Genomic DNA, 20,761 nt, shown 5'->3' with positions numbered 1-20,761 from the left:
GTTTTGTTTTGTTTTTCAAGACAGGTTTTCTCTATATAACAGCTCCGGCTGTCCTGGATCTCACTTGGTAGCCCAGGCTGGCCTCAAACTCACTAAGATCCGCCTGTCTCTGCCTCCTGAGTGCTGGGATTAAAGGCCTGCGCCCAGCTTGGCTGCTTTAAGCCACCCACACTCCTGCCCATAACCCCTCACTTGTAAGTAAGCCTAATAGACTGATTGGTTCTCCAGATTGACTTTGATGGAAATGTGCCCCCATTTGTCACTGAGACCTTAAGAAGGGAAGTAGATGTTGCCTTGTCCCTTTTCCCAGAGAAAAATCTCACAACAGATAGTTAGGAAGGACAAATACTGACATAAAAAACTAAAGCCTTGTAAACTACCAGCAATCTGACCTATATCTCTGTGAAGGGAAATCTTTGGTTTCTCTGTGTAGCTTTTGGTGCCTGTCCTGGATTTCGCTCTGTAGACCAGGCTGGTCTCAAACTCACAGATATCCATCTGCTTCTGCCTCCTGAGTGCTGGGATTAAAGGCATGCTCTACCACTGCCCGGTTTGAAGGGAAATCTTAAGAAAACTCTAGCCTGGAAAAATAGTTCCCATTTGTGAGCAGCAGAAGGGAGACCTGGACTGCAGGTTGGCTCTGCCTTGCTGGTACCTTCAGACAGAAAAGGACCAGCAGCACCTACGGAAGAACAGTTGCAGGGCCTGCCAATCCAACTTAGGTTCTTAGCTCAGAGGGAATCAGATACTCAAAATCGATACAACCAGTACTCTAGCTTTATATTTTTCCCTTTCCAAATTCATTTTATATCCCCATGGTAGTTAGCAATAAATCTCCAAATTAAAAGACTTAGTTCATTTATTACAGCACAAATATCTGAGAACACACCGTATCAGACACTGCTGAAGACCTGACAGTAAATCCAAGACAAACAGTCATGTAGGATGCAGATGGTGAGGAATTTACACAGAACACAGTTATTCTGAAAGTTTGAGATGCTATGCAAACGTACAACCAGGGACCTAATTATGGTGAAGAGACCAGATTTGACATTTGCCTTCCCAGTTTAACTGTAGTGGGTTCTTTTTAACTTTGAGTTAATCTAGAATACGCATTGAGGAAAAGGAGGAGCTAGGGAAAATTCTCCTCCCTTCTGAATCTTGAGAGGAGAGCAAGGGAGAAGACAGTTAGGAAGTGAATGGAAGAGGCAGGAAACTGAGCCCTAAGAAAGGATACCTGGTGTGTATCAAAACCAGAGAAAGCTTACTGAATATGATCAGAGAAGATGCCTACATGTCATGTACTCTCCCAGCATTCTAAAAAAGATGCAAGACAAGAAAGTAAGCCTAAGTAAGTAAGCCTCACTGTCACCCAGATCGGGTTGAGCTTTTAGACTCTAAATCCATCCCAACTTTCAGTGGCTTGAAAAGTAGAAGGTGTTATTCTTAGTTTAAGGGCAGCAGATTATGCACACAGGCATTAGCCCTGTTACATGAAACAAATGGACATCAATGTTCAAAAGGATTGGGGCCTATAACCAGAGAAACACATCTTGTTTTTCATTTGAGTCTTGGAATTCAAACTATAAGAAGGGACTGGGGCAGATATTCTGTGAGACACAGTGCAGTGCTCTACACTGCTAGTCTCCATTGCTCACAGCAAGACATATAAGCAGGTTTGAGCCTTTCCCAGAAGAGCACTGGCCAGACCTTTAACATATGTAAGACGTTTTTCTTCCCAATTGTAAAAACCCAAATGTCGGGAAGACCCTTGTAAGTCTCTACACAGGAACCATCCCTTTTGTTGTCTGAGTGTATCCTAGATGCCCAACTCCCTCCAGGTCATCTTCAGAGAAGGACTTGAGAAAAAGGAGAGCGTCTACCCCGAGTCCACCGTGGAGTCACATGCACTCACCCACCCCACACAGAAGGTAGTATGAGTGGTGACAAAATCACACCTGACAACCATTCTTTCATGGAATCTCAGGCCTTCCCTGTCACCAGCTTCCCCTCTGACACTCACTTTATGAGCTTTAACTCCACAGGTTGGGTGACTTTCAGACCTTGGCACCCATTTCTATTTAGATCTCAAACTGGTTCCTAGGCAACCAGTCAGCTCCTCTCCCTCTTATTTGCCCCAGCAGGGCGCCAGCCGACTGTACTAGCAGACCAAGTCAAACAGAGCTCAGTTCAGGACAGATCAGTGCTTCAGGAACTTGGATGAAAGCAAGAAGGGGGAAAACACGGTCTAAGAACAATGCAGAAGGGTCCTGTTCCAGGCGGTTTTGTTTTATACAAGTAGAGGAACATAATCAAGTCAGAGTTTTAAGGCTGAATGCAACTGGGCATCATCCCAAACCTTATCTATTTACACGTGATACATCTGAAACCCTCAGGTTAAATGACCAGCCTCATGGAAGTGCAGCTGCAGCTAGAACTCTGGTGTCTAAACTTCCAAATCAAATCTCTCCTACACCCACTGTGGGAGATCTAAGAGGAACCCCTCAGAGAGATAGTATCTCGATAAATTAGAGCAACTTAAAACTAGGCATATTTGGAAAGTCACAGACCTCTAGTGATGTTAGAGAAAGGAGACTTAAAAGTTGGTTAAATGTGAATAAAAAATCCATATGTACAATATAAAAAAGAGAGAGGAGAGAAGAGGACACACATGGCAGTCAGGATCACTGGGCAGGCAGGGCAGGGGGCAGCTGCATGCTGGGGGCAGGTTGCATGGGCTGCCAGCTCTCCTGGGTTTGAAGGATGCGGTACAGCTGTTTGAGCTGAGCAACGATGTTATCTTTGATGTCTGGAGTAGAGATCTGCAGTCGGACGCTGCCACTGTCAAAGGACCGGGTGAAATCACCAGAAAACATCTCATAGATCATCCGAGCCACCACTGGAATGACCTGTTCAGGCAAGAGCACATGAGTTTCTGCTGAAGAACAGGTATTTTTAAGTAGCAGGAGAGCCCTGACATTGATGAAGAACCACTGAGTCCCTGAGAAGGCCCCTCCCCACCCAAACATCTAGATACTGGTGAAGGGCTGTATTTTCCCTAGTCAAGGTTCACCCTAGAAATTGTTTAATTCAAGGTAAGAAACCTGAATGCAAGCATCATTCCACATGCCTAACTAGATAGCTGCTTAGCAAAACTGTGAATCAAGTGACATCTACTGCCTAACTTGGTGCCTAACTCCATGCACAACCCCAGTAGACTTGCTACCAGAACCAAGTAGAACATGGCTACATCTTACAAACTTGGCCAAAACTTTTTATAATACAAGATGGAAAATGTTACATCTCATAAGGTGTTAGCAAGACCCTAACATCAGCAGGAGAACAAAAGGCAAAGTGTCCATTAAATTGTCCACCCATGATCAGAATGTGGTATTCTTATCCAGCACAGTCCTACTGTGCAAAGCATAAATCTGTTGCCTCTCTGAGGGCATTAATACACATGCGCCAGCAGATGCTCCACCAAGACTCGTCCCAGATGAAGGGCTGAAGCACCAGCACAAAGAGTTGCAGACATCATCTTATCTCCTCACCTGAACCAAGATGAGCTTCCTCTCCAGGGGTTTCCCATCCGGCCATTCTTCCCCGAAGCATAAGTAGATCTCAAATGGTGGCTGCTTCTCTATCTGTCCTTTCTGGTGGGCAATGAGCTCTGTAGAAGATGGGAAAATACTTCTGGATTGTTCTCTATCCATGTCAATAAACGTCATCCTTCATGCAGCCCAGTACAGTAGCCACAAGCCACATGGGCTATTGATTTTAAATTAATAAAATTAAATAACTCTTTAGTCATATCAGTCATATTTACATGCTCACCAGACATATGTGACCAATGGTTACCAAATTGGACAGACAAAAATACAACTTTTCTATCATTTCAGAAGGTTCTACTGGACACTGAGGATATAGACTTGGGATTCAAATCACATTGTAAGTTGATATCTCAATACTTTTCCTAAACTTGCCTCCTTAAATTAACCACTCAAATATTTCCTGAAAGAAGAGTGTGAGTTTTCCGGACCATGATGAACAAGGTGAACCTTCTGGAGTGAAAGATAACCTAACATTTGGGGGGGAGGTAACTGCAGGACTGTTTCCTCTGTCCCTGAGGGAACCAGGGGACAGAGGTACCAGCAGAACTGTTTCTCTGTCCCTGAAGGATCCATAACCAACCTCAAAACACCTTCCATGCAGACAGCCTTGGAGCGCACCTCCCTTTGTGACTGTCCGAGTCCCTGTCCTGGCTTAGAACCAGGGCTCTCTTCTCCCTTGATGTTTTGCTATGCCAGGAAAGCTTAGGAGGGGAGGGAGGAGGAGAAGGCAGAAGGAGAAAAATGTCCAGGGGGCATCTCCCAGTATCAATCTTCTAAAAACAGACTCACCACTCAGGAATGTTTCCAGACAAAACAACTTGACCTTCTTCTGCCTCTCAATCAGGTTAGGAGCAGCAAGCGAGGGGGCGCATGGCCCAGACCAGTACACTTTGCACTGGCACAGCCTGATGGCGTAAATGGCGTGTCCGCTGACCTCCAGGATCAGTCCCCTGTCCATGACATCCAACAGCTTACTGGTGAACAGCTTCTGCTTCTCATTAGTGATATGCTCTGGACCTGGGAACTTGACCTGCTCCAGGCTGACGGGACCAAAGAGCTCCTCCTGGTCAGGCATGGGGCCCAGGTCCCCATAGAAGAGCCGGCAGCCCTGAGGGTTGCTCACCGTCATGGTTTGCCCATACTCCTTCCCACGGTACTGAAACTTGATGTCCAAGTCAGTCACTACAAGGTGAGAGATGACAGTGAGTCCTGTTGCTCTGCTTTGTCTGTCCGTCCCTAACTCATGTGAGTCCACCAAGATCAAGCCATCTTTCAACCAGCTCTCAGGAAGGCCATTGCCATAGTTATCCTTCCTGCAATAAAGGGAGATGTCAACATACCCTGGGATGGCCTCACAAAAGGGTGCCTTGCAGCAGGGCTTAAGGCCCTGCTGCACTCTGCTCAGTCGCCACACCCTCAGGGCTAGAACCTAACTCCATACACTGATGGTCCTGGTATCCCAGGTCACACCAAATTAAAGATACATTGGCAACACTTGAGGGGGAATGGGTAGCTACTGGCCACATGTGTAATTAATGTGACCAAGGATCTATTTGACATCAATTAATAATCACACGCAGCTAGTGGCTACTCTATTATGCAGCATAGAAACTGGTGTTTGTTGAATGGATGGAGAATGATCATACCAATCATATTTCCAGAGACTAGGCAACCCAAGGAGCTAAAAACTAAAGTATCTGGTTTACATATCACTTTTTTCTGAGACAGGGTCTCGTGTAACCCAAACTAGACTTGAACTCATTGTATAGCAAAGAATGGCCTTGAACTACTGATCCTTCTGCCTGTAGATCCTGAGTGCTGGGATTACAGGTGTATGCCACCTTACCTGGTTTTATTTAGTGCTGGAAATCAAAACCAGGACTTCCTGCACCATAGGCAAGCACTCTACCAACTGAGCTACACCCTTAGTCCTGCATCTCACTTCCTAAATAACTGGAGAAACAAGAAGAAATACCAAGCCATCCTTCTGAAAATCATGCATGTTAGTACACATCCTGAACCTCTTCTATGCATGCTATACAAGGAGGCTCACTGAGAAGTACATTTTCACTCAGCAAGTCTCCACTGACCCCAACAGGCCTCATCAAAGCTACTCAGTCTCTCAGAAAAGATTCCAGGTTCATGCCCCATCATGCAGAGTGTGAAAGATGACAGAGAAGTGAGGTTGATTCTTCACCAAGATAAATGTGTACCTAATTAAGAGCGTCCCTAAAGTCCCTCAAAGTCAAAAACCTTGGGTGACCAAATCCATGGCCTAGTACTTCCCTGTCTTATAGCAGACCTTGTCACTAAAGCCCCAAGTCAGAACAACAGTAATCAACCTGAAGTTCTTACCAATCAGAACATCTACACAGGCACTTCTTTACTTCCCTGGTAACTCATTTGACAGCTCACACAGAAAGCACACAGGTTGTGCAGGTAGCTATTCTAGACACAGCAAAAAAATGAAGATGGAAGAGGTCTGGAGGTGTGACTCAGCGGCATGGTGGTTGCCTAGCATGCAAGAAGCTGTAGTCTGATTCCTTGCACTTCAGGAAAAGAACAGAGAAGGAAGTGGGAGACAAGAGAGGAAAGACGATGGAATAAGAGATGAAGCCCCAGCAATAAAAAGCAGGCTCGCTTACTGGGGAGAGAGCTGATCCACAGCTCTGGAGAACTGTAGAAGGGCTGAATGGGTGCCTGGGGCACTTCCATCTCCAGAGGCTCTGTTTTGGTCCACACTGATTCAGGGCTGCAGTTGCCCACACTGCAGTTGCCCACGCTGGCTGGTGCCATGGGAGAACCTAGAACAGAAGAAGTGAATGAGCACACAGAGGCACGATATCACCTGGTCTGAAGATTAGAGAACAGGCAAGGTCAGGAGACAGGAGTCACTGAGCCAAAACCTGGTATGATCTCTCAGCCTAGCACAGATCTCATGACTCATGACTCAGTGGCCATCACAGCTCCTGCTTCCTAATCATTTTATTTCTCCCATAAACTCATGGCTCTTTATTTGCTAAAGATCAGATGGAGATATGGGAGCTTTCTCTGGAAACTGAATTGGAAAGGCATAACTGAAAGATGATCTGCTGCTTAATCTGTCCACAGTGACTCGATGTCTTCATAAGGGGAGCACTGCACAGTGTGTTCATGATAACTCAATGTCTTCATAAGGGGAGCACTACACAGTGTGTTCATGATGACTCAATGTCTTCATAAGGGGAACACTGCACAGCGTGTTCACAGTGACTCAATGTCTTCATAAGGGGAGCACTTCACAGTGTGTTCACGGTGACTCAATGTCTTCATAAGGGGAACACTGCACAGCGTGTTCATGGTGACTTGATGTATCATAAGGGAAGTGCCACTGACTCAGCCAACTGGCTTCAAGTGAGTGTCAATATACAGTCAATGTACAACACGCTGTTCTAGTAAAACAAATGCATTTTACAGTCATAAACTGTCTTAAAAAGAGGGCTGGCTAGATAGTTCAGTGGGTAAAAATCACCGGCTGCCAAGCCTGACAACCTGAGTCCAGTCCACAGACCTAAGTGACTCCTGCAAGCAGGCCTCTGACCTCCGTGTGTGTGTGTGTGTGTGTGTGTGTGTGTGTGTCTGTCCACACACAGTAAATAAAAAATGCAATAGAATGTTAAAATGTCTGGAAGGGGGGGTTGGATAGATGGCTAAGTGGTTAAGAACACTGACTGCTCTTCCAGAAGATATGGATTAAATTCCCAGCACCCACATGGCAGCTCACAACTGCCTGTAACTCCAGTTCCAGGGGATCCAATACCCTCTTCTGGCCTCCACAAGCACTACTAGGTCCACGTGTGGTACACAAGCATGCCATCAAAACACCAACACACATAAAATTTAAAAATAAAAATAAATTTTTGAAAAAATGCCTGGAAAGTATCAATACTTGAGAACCTAGCTAGATTTGTCTATATCAGTGAATGAGCTAGAAGGCTCATGGAGGATGCAAGGAAAGCCTTTCAATTGATTATCTTCTTATACTGTTATAAATTTTAAAAGCACATAAAAGTGTTATTCATCCAACCAAGTCCAATTACAGCTTTTAAAGAAAGAGAATGAAAAGCCTAGTCCTTGACAGGCTCGATGATGCACATCTTTGGCCCCAGCTCCAGGAGGCTGCCACAGAAGGGGCACTTGGTCCAAACCACCCTGAACCACCTCTAAAAACAAAAGGAAAGGAAACCCAGCTCTACTTCCTGCTGCCATCAGTGCTGGCTTGCCCAAGGCCCACAGGCTCCATCTGGGCCTCATCTCTTAGGTCTTCCTGTGCCCCAGCAGGTCTGAAATCAGGGGCCGATGTTCTTTGACCCTTTGTGTTAAATACGAAACCATCTTACATTTCTGTTCTTAATGTATATTCTACAATTTTCCCAAAAAGATTCAAGGTGGCCTCCAACACAAGGAAATGCAGAATTAATCTCAAATAAGAAGTCGGGACACTGGAAACAGGTTACAGCCTTTCAAGGAATGGCAGCAGAATTAGTGGGCCAAGAGTCTGGGAAAGGGCCCCACATTTCCAACTCTTTTAAACTGGTTGTTTGTTTTGACTTTCTTTCTCTCTTTTTAAAGATAGGCTCTCACTAGACCAGGCTAGACTCGAATCTGTAGTGATCCTCCTGTCTCTGCTACAGGGGTTACAGCGTTTGCGACCACACTCACCTCAGATAGATGTTCAACTCTTCAAACTTCACTACGTGAGAAAGCAGCATGTGGTAATGCTGTCTGGATCTCCATGGATTTTTTTTCTTTTTAGAGATTTATTTTCATTATTTTTTAATTGTGTGTATGTGTGTGGGCACATAGATACAAGTCTCCAAGGAGGCCAGAGATATCAAATCCCCTGGAACCAGATAATTGTGAGCTACCTGAAATGGAGTCTGTCAGGACATGTTCTTAACCACAGAAACATCTCTCAAGCTCCCATGAAAGTTTTCTTTATCCATCACTTGTTTGCAAAGGTCTAAAAGGCAGCTAGGAGTGGTAGCACTCCCCTTTAGCCCCAGCACTGGGAGACACAAGCAGGTGGATCTATGAGTTACAGACCATCCTGGTCTATATGGCAAGTTTAGGCCAGTCAGGGAGCTATATAGCATCCCATCTCAAAAAAAAAAAAAAAAAAAAAAAAAAAAAAGAAGAAGAAGAAGAAGGAGGAGGAAGGGGAGGGAGCAGGATAAGGAAGGGTTGTGCACAAATACTGCTATTTCCTGGTTCTAGGTGCAGAGCTAGAATAAGCCACCCCCAAACCCGAAGGTGGCATCTTGGTTTACTGAATTTTCTAGGTGGTAAAAGTTATCTCATCTGACCCACAGCATGCAGATAGAGTAAGATGGCCAGTCATTCAGCTAGCATCTCCATGGGCAGATGTAGTAAGGATGCTTCAGAAGGGCAATCCAGGGCACGCTGGGGATCCTCGGAGGAACATCTACAGACTCAGACCCTGCTGCCACACAGCATTTCCAACTTTCCACTCCTCTTTCCTGGAGAGCTGAATTCAAAAGTCCACACGAGAGGGTGTTACTACAGAACTGCCATGAGGCTGTTTGGCAGGACCCAAAAAGGTCTACTTTTCCCTTTTCCTCTCTCTCTCTCTCTCTCTCTCTCTCTCTCTCTCTCTCTCTCTCTCTCTCTCTCTCTCTCTCTCTCTCCTGGCCTAAGCCTGGGCATACTCTCCCTAACACTCTGGGCTTTCTTACTCTCTCCTTGAAGTCCCTCATCCTCCACCATGTGGCTGTTTGTCCACCGTGTGGCTGTTTGTCCACCGTGTGGCTGTTTGTCCACCGTGTGGCTGACCACCACATTGCCACTGCTAAAAAGGCCAGCTCAATTCAAACAGCATGGCTTTCTCTCGTCCTCTTCTCCATCTTCCTGCTCCTGGCAGCTGTCAAGATTTACAGCTTGCCTGTCCAGGGAGTTTTCTTTTAAATGCTAATAAAATTGTCAAAAAGCTTTCAAAATCAAAAACCCATAAAAGAAGACTCTTATAGATAAACCCACTGGAGCCAAGTGCCATCAGCTAGAATCAAGTTTTCCATGACATGCTTCAACAGAGCTGATTCTGTTAAGGACGTGACTCAGAATTCACCAGGGAAAACTACTGAGACTTTAATTACAATTCATAAACGGGATATATCACTTACCCTGAAGTAAACTTCCCAAATTTATCATTCACCGGGAATGAATTATGCCTCTTTATTTCCTTGAATTGAATGTTCTCCAGAACCCACTTGTCTGCATTGGAATAACTGAGGCATCAGAGGTCTCCCACCTGTGATGCCTGCTTACTAACACCCCAGCAGTCCGGCCACTGCTTGCCACTGCCCTCCCCGACCCAGCAATGGTGGCTGATTGGTCAGCAATCCCAAGGCCAAAGCCAGCTACATCTTCCTCACCCCTGAGCACCACCAGCCACCCCACTCACCATTGATGTTCAGGAATGGGAAGGTGTCCTGGATGGGGACGTGGTGCTGCGACTGATCAAGCTCATCCTCCTCATCATCTTCATCCACATCATTATCTTTCTCATCCCAAGGAGCAGACCCTGTGGAGCCTACCCATGACACATGAGCCCACAGAAGGGCAGTCTGTTTCACTGCCATCTCAACAGTTGACCCACCACCCAGGCGAGAGACACCTCAGGCTCAGTATGCACCCACAAGCCCTAGCTAGTTCTAATTCCTTCTACAGAGTCTGTTCTTATCTTGCCTTAGAAATCCCTATACATGTGGGCTGGAGAGATGGCTCGGAGGTTAAAATCACTGCCTGTTCTTCCAGAGGTCCTGAGTTCAATTCCAGCAACCACATGGTGGCTTAGAACCATCTATAATGAAATCTGATGCCTTCTTCTGGTGTGTAGGCATGCTTGCAGATAGAACACTGTATACATAATAAATAAATAAATTTTTTAAAAAAGAAATTACTATAGCTACACAGTAGCTTTCTACACATTAACATCTCCTTTAAGGGCTCCAGAATATTTACTTTTCATCTTTGTGAGCCACATAGGAGGGAAGCACAAACCCTGCATCATGCCTGGGCCTCCCTGGATGACAAGGCTAAATGTCTGGTTCTTCATATTCATTATGCATTGTGGACTGGGTGGCATGCTCTCAGCCAAGGTACTCTACAAACTAAACTACCATTCGCCCAACATCTATAGAGAACACAATAACTTTTACAGATCCTTTGAAAGAGACAGAATGATGAGAGTTCACATCTAGAAATAGAAAAAACAGGCTCAAATGCCCAATAACTCTCAAGTCCAACAGCAGTGATACAGGCAGGTTTGGAATGCAAGCCCTCTAGTTCTTACTCCTTCGCCCCTACCCTCACACCCCAGAGAGGCTGTCCTACCAGTAGAACTGTACCCCCATCTGCTTGAAGCACTCGTTTTGTAACCTCTTACACCATCTGCTCTCTGAGCTCTTCCTAGGGAAAGGCCTGATCTCAACCTCTCTCTTTAGGAGCCCAACCCTGAGTCTGTCCAAGCCTCGAGCCTCACCTGGGTTAATGACAGAGCCCTGGGGCTGGGGGATATCACACACTTGGTAGATCTTCACAGGATTCATGGGCACTTCCTTGGTGCCATCATACATCAAGTTGAACTCCCTGCTTTTGTTGAGAGCGCAGCGGAGCTGAGCCTTCCATTTAGCCGGGTCAGGATCGTCCACACCTTCCTGGTACTTTCCAGTCTCCACAGCCCAAGCCTGAGGAATGAGACAGTGTGAGTGCTGACCACTATGAAGAACCACTGTCAAGCATGTATGCACCCTTTTCACATGTGCACACATGCATACACACACTTGCACATACTGACTTTAGGACCAGCCAAGGCAGGCCAAAGGGAAATCAAGCTGTATGCAAACACAGCTGTGAAAGGAGCCTTAGTTCAGGCTTTAGCACCAGCACCTGTCCAGACAGCAATGCTGAATCTGAAGTCTGGGGCAACACTATACAGCAGGGCTTCAGGCAGCCTTTTTCTTCTCTTCTACCCTCTCTTCTTCCTTCTTTTTCTCCTCCATCCCCTATCTTTTTTTTTTTTTGAGGTTTTGTTTAAGATTTAATTTTTAATTATGTCTATTTGGCACATGGGTGTGTTCATGTATGTGCTGGAACCCTCTGATCCCAGAAGAGATGGCAGGATCCCCTGGAGCTGGAGTCACGGCTGTTGTGAGGTGCCCCACATGGGTGCTGGGAACTGAACCTAGGTACTCTACAGAGCAGTACGCTCTCCTCACCACTGAGCCTGTCTCTTTTTTAAAAGACAAGATCTCACTCTGTAGCCCCATGCTGGTCTCAGCTCCAAGTCCTCCCTCCTGAGCCTCCACAGTGATGGATGTGAAGTGTGCTCCACCTCACCATTCTCTTTTAAAACAGGAACATCTTACACACAATAAGTACGACAGAAGCAATAACAAATGACATAAAGACTCTCAGGAGCCAGGTATGGTGCTGTTTGCCTGTAACTCCAGCACTTAGGAGGCCAAAACAGGAAGGTAGTGAGTGAGTTCAAGGCCAGCCTGGACTACACAGTGAGGCCTTGTTTCAATAAAACCAAAGTCCTTCAGGAAGCGTGCTCTGGAGTTCAGCCTGCCCCCACCTCTACCTGAAGGCCTCAAACTTTAACAAATTTACGCACATCTCTTCCTGGTTCTTCAAACTCCCTCTTCATTGGAAACTCCATGCAGTGGCCTGGTGGCATGGCCTAAAAACCACTTTGAAGCTTCCTCTCTCATAGTACCGCTGCAGATAAGAGGAAGGGATCATCTGCCCAGTGAGAAGAGGAAAACCAAAGCCACTGAGGAACAGACCCAGCCCCTCAGGAGCACCCCACTCAAAGGCTGCCCACTGTCCCACGGGCCATGTGCCCTCTGATCACTAAACTTTCTTCATCTTCTCTCTCTAATGTGGAAGGAGGAGACCTCTTTAGAGCATAAGAGAGCACACTACATTTTCATTACATTTTATTTATTTAGTGTATATAGGTGGGAATTGGTTCTCTCCTTCCATGTGGGTCTTGGTGATCAAACTCAGGTCATGAGGCGTAGTGGCATGTGCCTTTACCCTCTGAGCCATCTCGCCAGCCCTTCCTGGACCTTTTCAAGTTGACAGGACAGATTACTTGTCCAAACTCTTGCCACAGAGGACTTTTTTTCTTCTTTTTTTGATTTTCTGAGACAGGCTCTCACTGTGTGTCTCAGGCTGGCCTCAAAAACTCCTGCCTTAGCCTCTAGGGTACTGGGATTATAGACATGCACCACCACGCCAGGCACAGACTTTTTCCTTAAGCTAAAACTGAACGTTTGCACCCTCTTTAGAGATCTCTGATCTTCTTCAATCCCACCCTGCAGAGCAGTGGGGTCCAGGGTTCATCTAGGTCCTCTTCCTCTTCCGACTCAGGCTCGCTTCCTCTAGCCACCTTCTCTGATTTGGCTTCCTCTGTGTGCTTTGCAGTACAGGATGAAAAATACTAACAAAGCTGAGCTGCCCTGTGTGGCACAGCAGCACCAGGGAGGCTAAGGCTGGCTCCATCTATCTAACTAACCCCCACAGGGAGTCTCAATTCCACTGTCCCTAGTACCTGAGACGCACACCTGCCATTACCTGGTGCGCCTGCCTTCCGCCTCCCCTGTGTCCCCTCAGCTTGGCTTTACCCTCTGTATTCACACTGGTGCTGACTCCACCCAGCTGACTCCAGCCAGATTCTGGAAGAAGTCTGTACATTTCGGTGATTCTCTTAAACTCTGCTCCTTCACAGCACAGCTAGACTGTGTCCCTGCCTAGCCCCAGCTTCCTGCTCACACCTAGCCATCTCCTCATCAAAGCCCGCTGACACTGCAGAGGGCTATACCCTTTACAAGCACATCTTCAGCATCAAGAAGGGAGGGCCATGAAGCACCATGTGGGCAAATGCTGTGATATATAAACTATATACTTGTTCAAACCCCGGGTCACAGCGAAGGCCCTCTTTGTCTTCCTAAATGGCTATTATCTCTACATTTTTATAGTATAGATACTTTACAAATATCCTCCCATATTTTACTTGATTTTCATGACAATTCTAAGAAGCAGACAGACTGGCTCCGCCCCAGCTTACCAAAGGGAAAACTGGAGCCCAAAGTGGTTGTGTGCTTTGTTCAAGACATCCCATAAGGTTGGTAGTTATAGAAGTTGAGGCTGGACAGTCCAGCTCCCACTCAGAATCAGAAGGAGGCAAAGGAAACAAAGACAGAGACATGGGTTCAAATCCTGGAGCTACCATTGATTGGCTGTATGATGTGGTGGATGTTTCACAGCCCCACTCACAGCTTCTATACCTACAGCATGGCGTGGAAGAAAGACTTCCCTTGCATGGTCATCATGAGAATTAGGGGACATAGGGAATATAGGCACCTATTCGGTGCCTCATCTTTGTATCTCACCAAAAGTTCATCAGAGCAAGCAATCTGTGACAGTATCCTCTCTCTTCTGACTGCTCGGATGCTCCGTAAGCATTCTACAAACAGACACACCAACGCAAAGCTTCCTCATACCCTCAGGTGGGGGATTACAGGATCAGCCTCTTCTTGTGACCAACCATACACTTCAACAGCAAACTGGACTGAGAGCAAGGCTTCAAGGGATGCCATTGGGGCCTGGGCAAGCCTGTCCCTTTCTCAGGGTCAGCTCCACCAGTAATGGGCACTGGTCTACAGATATTTTCCTCAACAATTTCATAATCTTCGTACCCAAATTAAGATGTATCATTTACACACTTTCAAAATACTCTCAAGCCCATTTTCTCTCTGCCTCTCCCCTCTACACCTGACATAGGTGGGAAATACCATCGTCAAGAGCCCTGGACCTGCCTTCTCTGCCTTTTCCTGATCCCACAGTCAGGACTGGATCACAGCTCAGCTTCTAGCTTATGAGCACGGAAGAAAGGACAAGCTCACCTCACATCTTGAGCTGCAGGAACTAAAGCTACTCCTGAGACGGAAGGGAGAAGTTGGTCTAGAGTGGAGAGGCAGCTCCTAGAATTGCAACCACAATGAAACCTTTCCACAACCGCTGCCCACCTACTTCTGTCTCAAGTCAAGTTTTGGTTTCACTTAAAATTTAGTAAAGTACTGTGTGACTTAATCTCATCTTCAGTTAACTACAGTGGGGATCATAGAAGAATTATTCGCTATTTAAGAAAACGTAATTAGGGCTTGGGATGTAGCTCGGTGGTAATGTGTATGCTTTGCATGTACAAAGCCCTGGGCTTGATCCTTAGGAATGAAAAAGAAAAACAACGAGAGGAGTGGGGAGAGAAGGGGAGGGTAATGGGGAGGAGAGAAGAAAGGGGAAAGGAGGAAGGAAGAGATTTAAAGAATAAAAACCTGAGGCTGGAGAGATGGCTCAGCAGTTAAAAATACGCACTGCTCTTGCAGAAGACCTAAGTTTAGTTTCCAGCACCCACATCAGACATCTCACAATCATGTGTAACTCTAGCTCCCAGGAATCCAGCACTTCTGACCATGAAGGACACCTGCACTCACATGTACATACCCACACACAGACAGTACCCCACACACATAATTAAAAATAAAAATAAATCTTTAAAAAGGAATAAAAATTTAAGTCATGCACCTTTAATTTTTAAGCAGAGGTTATTAGTGGGACACATTATTTAAGATTAAAAGAATAGCTTCCTAAGTGAAGGCCTCTTCATTTTCTTATGGCAATGTACAAGCCCACTGACGACCAAAACTCTGCCTTTGTCAAGTCAGCCATCCATAGGCCCAAGTACCTTTCTTCATGGCAAGAGCCTTGGGTGAGTTGATGGATGACCTTAGTTCTTTTAGAGAAGCCACATCCTATGTTCTCTGGTAGTTGAGCCTCCAACACACCACACCAGACACACACACACACACACACACACACACACACACACACACCCTCACCCAGATCCACTAGGATATGAACTGAGTATCTTCCAACAATGGGAATGTAAAATATTTCAGCCTCATAGACACAGCTTGAGAAGAAGAATCACAATTTGGGCATCTCGTTGTATACATCCCACTGTACCAGAACAGAGAAAGCAAACAAACCCAGAATGGCCTCAACAAAATTCAACTCAGATGGCAGAAGGAAGTTCATTACCTTAAAAATGGTGTTTTCTTCCTCTTGTTGGGGGCTGTGCCGTGTGGCATGTTTCCAGGGGATCTGGAAGCGTTTGGAATCTCTATGTAGCCAGATGAGACCAGGGTAGAGGCCACTGTCCACCTGGGCCACCAGCCAGGGCTTCAGCCGGACTCTTCGAGGGTGCAGAGCCATGATCTAGGAGTAGGGAGGATGGGAGAATGGGGTTAACCACTGGGAACTTTCCCAGCCACTGTTCCCATGTGCTGCGGCTACAGTTTCACTAGATTACAGCGAAGAAATTAAATATGGCAATAACCTGTGCCAGAGAGAGGAAAAGAAGCGAGGTAAAGGGCTCTTTTGATTCTTATTGCAAAGCCGTTTATACTTCATGCTCCAGCCATATCAGACTTATCATGCGAGCAGATCGCATTTCTTCTGTTTAAGTCCTTGAGCGCAGTAATGAAAAGGTGATGTCACTTGTGCTGGAGCAGAGCTTCCTGGGGGGTGGGGGTGGGGGGATTCTGCAAAGGAGAGGCGATTGCTCTTTTCAACCGCACCTCAGGAGAGGGAAGCCAAGTTTTGGAAACAGAAAGCATATGGGCCAGAAGCTAAACACATGTCTTTCCAAGAAGACAATGGAAAATGAGTGAGATGGTTCCTTGAGAGAAGCAGGTGAGGGGCGGGCCGGTTCCAAAGTCCTCGCTTACACGGGTGAGCAGGCAGGCAGCCTGTGTGCGGAAATCGGAAGAGCTGGGCCCAGACAGCCTTCTGAAATTCCCTTGGCTCCCAGCAAAAGGAGTTCCAGCTGGTCTCCAGCGTCTGAGGTACAGCTTGGGGACACTTCCCCAAGGTGAGCCTGGTAAAGCCCTAAGAATCCCTACAACAACCAAACCCCATTGTCACAGCCAGGCTGGCCTCACTTGGGTCTGTTTATCTCCCCACAGAGGCTGGAGGAAGCCTACTGGTTCCAGGCGCCAGGCTGGGTAAAGTCTGCGATTGATTCTCCCAGAAACATGGACGCTGCAGATAACATTCTACAGCAGCCAGCACTCACAGCCCAAAACAAAGGCCCGTGGACCCCGTGCCAGAGGGGAAAGTCACTCGCTGGAAAACCGTCTGCTGGTGGTGTGACGCTGGATCAGGTGTGTTCAGAGCAGTATGGCCACAGACTCTTCCAGTGTTTTAGTGTCCTTGTTTTGTTTTTGCTTAAGATAGAAATGGACACCTGGAAAAAGTAAGTCATTCCACAAATATTTGTTCACTAACGGCCCCGCGCCAAGCACTGTGTTACTAAACATCGCTCAGTGTTCTCAGCCCATGTCCTTCCTTCTTGAAGAAATCTATACTGGAACCGTAAACCCCATGATGGCCTGCAAATACTGCCTTCTCCACTCCAGAAACCTCCTATCAGGGTCACGGTTCTGGAGCAAAGCCAGTTGAGCCGGCTGAAGACTGCCTTTAGAGAAGCCTTGCCATGGGTGAACCTCTAACACTACTTCTTTCCCTGACCAGGTTCCCCCCAAATATGAGGAACTCAACCCAACTCAATTTCTGGCACTTTAAGAGCAAGGTAGGACCTGAGCCTTCTGACCCAATTACCAAGTCCTGCAACTGAAACCTTCCCCTTGGGAGTACAGCTTGCTGGGGCAGTTGAGCAGGGCATAGAGCCTTCTAGAGTTCTTGCTCTTGACCCTGGTTTGGGATGCTTCACAGGGCATCACATGGAGCCATTAAACCAGAGAGCATGTGAACACCCAGTGAAAAGGGAGATCAAGGTCAGACTGGATTACATGAGACCCTGCCTCAAAAAGAAATATCCATACCCCAACAGCAAGTGCCACCTTCTCCTCTCAGGTCCCATTCCTTATAGAAGAGGATGAGGCAAGGACAGGAGAGTCAGAACAAGGAGGGCAGAGCAGAGCTATTAACCTAGTACTGGGCTCTGAGCAGTCACACGGCTGCCTGATAAGTTCTGACTCCTCTGATTTGTCACACACGCGAAATCCACCTCTTGTCTGACCACGTACCTGAAGGGCTTATGATAGTTGATTCATGGCCATCAAGAAAAAAAAAATGAAGGCAACCAGCCCATGACAGCAATCTGTACTAACAAGGCAAGAAGAAGAGCCACCCCTGGACTCTGGTGACTAAGATCTGCACCTGGATCTCCATGTTCTCCCCAGATGGGACCACACAAGTGTGGCTCCTCAGCTGCCCTTCTCTGCAACCCTCTATGCCTTTCCTAAAGTCATCCAAGAGATCCCCATCTGCCATCTGAGATTCTTAAGACAGGTCTGGGGGGAAGGTAAAAACAGCCCAGATGTCAGAGAGGAAGAGGCTGGGAAGGCCACAGCCATGACTGTACAGCAGTCTCTCCACTCTGTAACACACACAGACACGAATCAGGGAAGATACTGCGACACAACACAATATATGCAATGTATGGAATATATGTAATGCCCAGCACTTTGTACACTTCTCTATATGCTTTTATATACATTATGGACATTATGTTTCAATTCCTAATTATTTTAAAACTGCAGCAGCATTTTTCTATGCCACGGGACAATGACACGTCTCAGGAAGAATGGCAGCACCATCTTCCACATCAACAAGGCTTTACGGTGTCACCTGTGGATCACCCTCAGGATCCTAGAAGTGGTGTCAGTCCCTTTTGACAGCTGAGTTAACTGAAGCACGGGGATGTTAAGTGGCTCTTCCTTAACCTCCCGTTGCACCAAACCCTGCCATTGTGCCCTGCACTCTAAGCACCCCCCCACACACACACACACATACATACACACACTTACACACCTTCTTCTACACATAAGAGGTCAAATCTAAACCAACAAGGAATTAAGGACACCCAGTCTTAAACACACCTATATCACACCTCTCTAAACCTTCATGCCACCGAGCCTGAGCTCGGCCATCTCCAGCTGCCACAGGAAAATGAAAGCCCTGTGCCTCTGAGCGGTAGGAACCATCCAAGTGACAAAGCCACCACCCACCTTCTCACTGTGAGCAGAGAAGCAGGGGCACTTTCAGGCTCCCTGGGGCACTAACTGTCCCCTCATTGCCTGTTTCAAGAGCAGGTCCTTTATAAGAAACATTCCACCACCTCTGCAGCCCCTGCTGGGTCAGTTTCTGGGACCACAGACCTCGAGCTGGAAGGCTGTCACAGTTTGAGCTGGTTTTCAAAGGCAGCTGTTGGGGCTGTCCTAGTGTCCCATTCTTCCTGGTGGGGACGGAAATGCCAGCTCCGTGGATTTTAGCCATGCCTGGGAGTAAAATCTGGGCGTCTGGTCACATCCTCACATCCCTCCTCCCTGCGGGTTTGGAGTTGGTGGATGACAGGGCCTAGTTGGAAGCCACTGTGCTGTCAGAGTGACACACAGCTCTAACTTCACCAATCCCTGCCCAAGCACCTTCGCCCTCTCCCTTCCCTAGCTTCTGTCTTGATACCCACCAAGAGAACAAGGAAGGGCTGGTGACCACTTTACCACCAAGCGGGCTCCAGTGAAGCACTGCAGTCCAGGCCTCCCTTTCAGGCAAGTATGGGAAGCTTTCCCTGCGACGCCTCCAGCCCCTTTCAGGCCAAGAGGGCCTCGCCCGCAGAGCTGCCACGCCTGGCGCCACCCTCCCCAGCACCTAGCTTGGCTGCCTGGAACTCCACGGACGTCTCCCAGCGTGAGAGGCCGGACTGTGCTAAGACACTTGGAAAAAGGAAAACAAATCCGCCAAAGCCCTGGGTCATCCTTATCTCAGTTTCCCCTAAACCGTCACTAGGACCCAGGGCCTCAGGGCCTGGGAAGTCCCCGCTGGGACACAGGAGCCAGCCACTGAACAAGCTAGTTAAAACCGGAGGGGCTGGGGTTCCGGGGCTGGGGTGGGGGATGCCTTCACTCCATTCAACGGCAGAGCAGGCGGGGCAGAGAACGAGCTCTTTCCGTGGGAGGGAACAGTGTCCAGTCGGTGTGAGATCAGGAGGGACCCGGTGCCGCCCTAAAGCTACATGGGGAAGGGTGCCCAGTACCCAGGCTGGTGCGGGACACGAAACAGTCCCCAAGCCAGCTCCCCCGCCCACATCAACTCCAGTGGGCCCGGCCCCACCCGTCAGGTGTCTCTCCTCCCTCCCGGTGGCCTGCCGACGCCAGCGTCCCTACCTGGCCTCAGTCGGTGTCCAGGAGCAGGTGCACAGGAGTTCACGCCGCAGCGGCACAAAAGTTCCCCCGACAGCTAGGCGCGCCTGGGAACCGCCGGCTCCTCAGCGGCCCGCACAGGCCCGCACCTGCCCACCTAGGTGCCCGAAGCTCAGCGCCTAGCCGAGGTTGCCGCGGCCCCTGAGCCGTCTGGCCACACCCTCCAGGTGTGGCCACATCCCCCGGAGATCAGGATTGGTGCCTTGCAAGAAATCTGATACTCTGCGTTCTTGGGCCGCGGGCCCCGCCTTGCCTGTTCGTCACCCAACGCCCCTGCCACCGACCGAGGGAGCGGTGCCTGCGTGGGCCTCGCCCTGCGGGTGTCTGATGGTCCTGGGGACCCGGGAGGTTAGGAGGTCACGTGGAAATAGGAGGGCGTCGCCCCTACCGTAGTGACCCTGCACAAGTGAGGGTTTTGAGACTGGGCCCCACAGCTAGCTCAGGGACCTGCGTTAAGTGGACTCTGAGAAGCTATGCCAGGACCTGTCAATGAGGCCTCCAGGACTGTTCGTGTGACCCCGGGTTCCACCTTATGTTCTCATCTATTCAAAGAACACTGCAATTTCTGCTTTTCCGTTCTCCGTGAAGCCCTAGTTGAAAGCACAGACCCTGGAGCCAGCTGTGGGGTTCAAACCCCCAACTTTATCAGGCACTAGAGACTTGGGAAAGTTTTCTCAACTGTCTGGGCTTCTGTTTCTTTTTTGTGGATTGAGATTTCTAAAGGTGCCTGCCTCGTGGATGATGTGGGCACTGGATAAGTGTCTAAAGTACTTAGCACTCTCAGTTATTATTGAAGTG

At 47.8% G+C, this 20,761-nt stretch overlaps 1 protein-coding gene across 1 annotated transcript; it reads right to left on the bottom strand.

Annotated features, from left to right (window-relative positions):
• Window positions 1-841: 841 nt before the first annotated feature.
• On the bottom strand, window positions 842-20,213 carry Irf6 (interferon regulatory factor 6). Its single transcript, XM_052738075.1, has 8 exons — window positions 19,928-20,213; window positions 15,780-15,956; window positions 11,152-11,356; window positions 10,072-10,200; window positions 6,257-6,415; window positions 4,401-4,793; window positions 3,552-3,670; window positions 842-2,909 (listed from the first exon to the last, which is right to left on the bottom strand). The coding sequence occupies exons 2-8, from the start codon at window positions 15,951-15,953 to the stop codon at window positions 2,685-2,687; spliced, it is 1,404 nt and encodes a 467-aa protein (XP_052594035.1). The 5' UTR covers window positions 15,954-15,956; window positions 19,928-20,213; the 3' UTR covers window positions 842-2,684.
• Between the last annotated feature and the right edge of the window lie 548 nt (window positions 20,214-20,761).

The sequence above is a fragment of the Peromyscus californicus genome, unplaced genomic scaffold (genome assembly GCF_007827085.1).
Source record: "Peromyscus californicus insignis strain IS unplaced genomic scaffold, ASM782708v3 Scaffold_14__1_contigs__length_90479793_seg_2, whole genome shotgun sequence".
In the NCBI taxonomy this organism is placed as follows: domain Eukaryota; kingdom Metazoa; phylum Chordata; class Mammalia; order Rodentia; family Cricetidae; genus Peromyscus; species Peromyscus californicus.
The sequence above is the reverse complement of the archived record's forward strand: the minus strand, read 5'-3'. Positions and strand labels throughout refer to the sequence as shown.

Coding starts and splice junctions, on each gene's coding strand:
- Irf6 (XM_052738075.1), bottom strand. CDS start 15,953: ATGGCTCTGCACCCTCGAAGAGTCCGGCTGAAGCCCTGGCTGGTGGCC. Junction 6,416..10,071: donor CCCATTCCTGAACATCAATG/GTGAGTGGGGTG, acceptor CTTCTGTTCTAG/GTTCTCCCATGGCACCAGCC. Junction 3,671..4,400: donor TCTGGAAACATTCCTGAGTG/GTGAGTCTGTTT, acceptor CATCTTCTACAG/AGCTCATTGCCCACCAGAAA.